Genomic DNA, 1,671 nt, shown 5'->3' on the forward strand with positions numbered 1-1,671 from the left:
GACAATTAGATTTATATTCTTTACATTTATTAATCTTTTCTAGTGTGGAGTGGTTGGTTGTTGACGAGAGTGATCGCCTCTTTGAGGGTGGAGCACGAGGATTCAGGGATCAGTTAGCTGCAGTATATCGTGCATGCACTGGACCCAATATCAGACGGGCTCTTTTCTCGGCTACATTTTCTCACGAGGTTCAACACTGGTGTAAATTGAATCTCAATAATGTTGCCATGGTTACAGTAGGCATAAGGTAGGTTATGCTGTTGCTGGCCTTTTGTATGATTTTTTTTAATGTTCTCTTATTTTATATATTATTTTTATCCGATGCATAAAGATTTGATGTAGTATGTTCTACGTGAACTGTATTTTTGTTTTTTCCCCCTGTTATATTTCAGAAATACAGCATGCGAAGATGTGAAACAAGAGTTGGTGTTTTGTGGAAATGAAACTGGAAAAATTCTGGCACTGCGTGATATATTCCGAAAGGTGAGATATATTTCGTTGTCACTTCATATACTCATGAAAGAAATGACAAAATTCCGTAAAAATTTGTTTCACTTAGTCATTGGGCTTTTGCAGTACTGTGGGTTGAATTCTATCCTGCTGATTTTATCTCTTAGCTTTACATGGCCAGAATGATTTCAGTAATTTAGAGGAAGCATAGCATGTCTCTGCAATGTAGGGTACATTTTTTGCCTAATTTGTGCCTCAGAGAATTGAAGGCTTGTACAAATGATTTGTCAATATCACTACATAACTATGACTACATGTATGATGTTATTTGACCTAATTTTAGGGATATGAACCTCCAGTGCTAGTATTTGTGCAGACCAAAGAGCGAGCGAAAGAACTGTTCAAGGAGCTGATTTACGACAACCTGATGGTGGATGCCATTCATGCAGATCGAACACAGCTGCAGGTTTGTGTTTGCGTTTGTGTTAACTAACTGTGTTAACTGATGGATGTTCTAAAGCATTATTCATGGCTTTGGAATGCTGTTGTAAACAAAATGTCACATAATGTGATTAACATTCTGTAGAGTTCTTTCTTATATTTTAGAAGGCTTATTGCAAGAGATCATTTTTATATTTGTTTGTAAAACTTGGAAAGGTAATAGCACTCCTCTTTGTTATAACTCATTTTCTCAGCATCTTTAAGAATTAGATACCTTACTTACCTTACTCTCTTTCATACATTTCAGCGTGATAATGTTGTACGGGCATTCAGAGAAAGAAAAGTCTGGGTTCTGATATGCACAGAACTCATGGCCCGTGGTATTGACTTCAAGGGGGTGAACCTTGTCATCAACTATGACTTCCCTCCTTCAGCAATCAGTTACATTCACAGAGTAGGAAGGACTGGCAGAGCTCATCATCAAGGAAGAGCGGTCACATTCTGGACAATGGCAGATAAGCCATATCTGCGGAGGTAAGACGGGGAAATTGATTGGATAAGTTTTATTTCAACATTTTAAAATGTCTCTACTCTTTTTTTTCTATCTTTATATGATATTATACATAATAAATATTGCACACTATATATTACAGGCCCAGTTTCCTTGGGGAAAGCTTTTGGCCACTGATATAGGATATTAACATCTACCATCTTTTCTGGATACTTTAGTAGTTTGGAACAGAAATCATGAAGTGTTCTGACATTACACCAAAAGGAGTT

The 1,671-nt window shown here is 36.9% G+C and overlaps 1 protein-coding gene across 1 annotated transcript in view; it reads left to right on the forward strand.

Annotated features, from left to right (window-relative positions):
* LOC119590854 (probable ATP-dependent RNA helicase DDX52) overlaps window positions 1-1,671 on the forward strand; it is a gene marked incomplete at its 5' end in the record, with an annotated part of 15,172 nt that overhangs the window by 8,920 nt on the left and 4,581 nt on the right. The window contains 4 exon segments of the mRNA XM_037939612.1: window positions 44-247; window positions 393-483; window positions 794-916; window positions 1,199-1,425. Coding sequence (XP_037795540.1) covers window positions 44-247; window positions 393-483; window positions 794-916; window positions 1,199-1,425 — 645 coding nt within the window.

Source organism: Penaeus monodon, chromosome 27 (assembly GCF_015228065.2).
Source record: "Penaeus monodon isolate SGIC_2016 chromosome 27, NSTDA_Pmon_1, whole genome shotgun sequence".
Lineage (NCBI taxonomy): Eukaryota > Metazoa > Arthropoda > Malacostraca > Decapoda > Penaeidae > Penaeus > Penaeus monodon.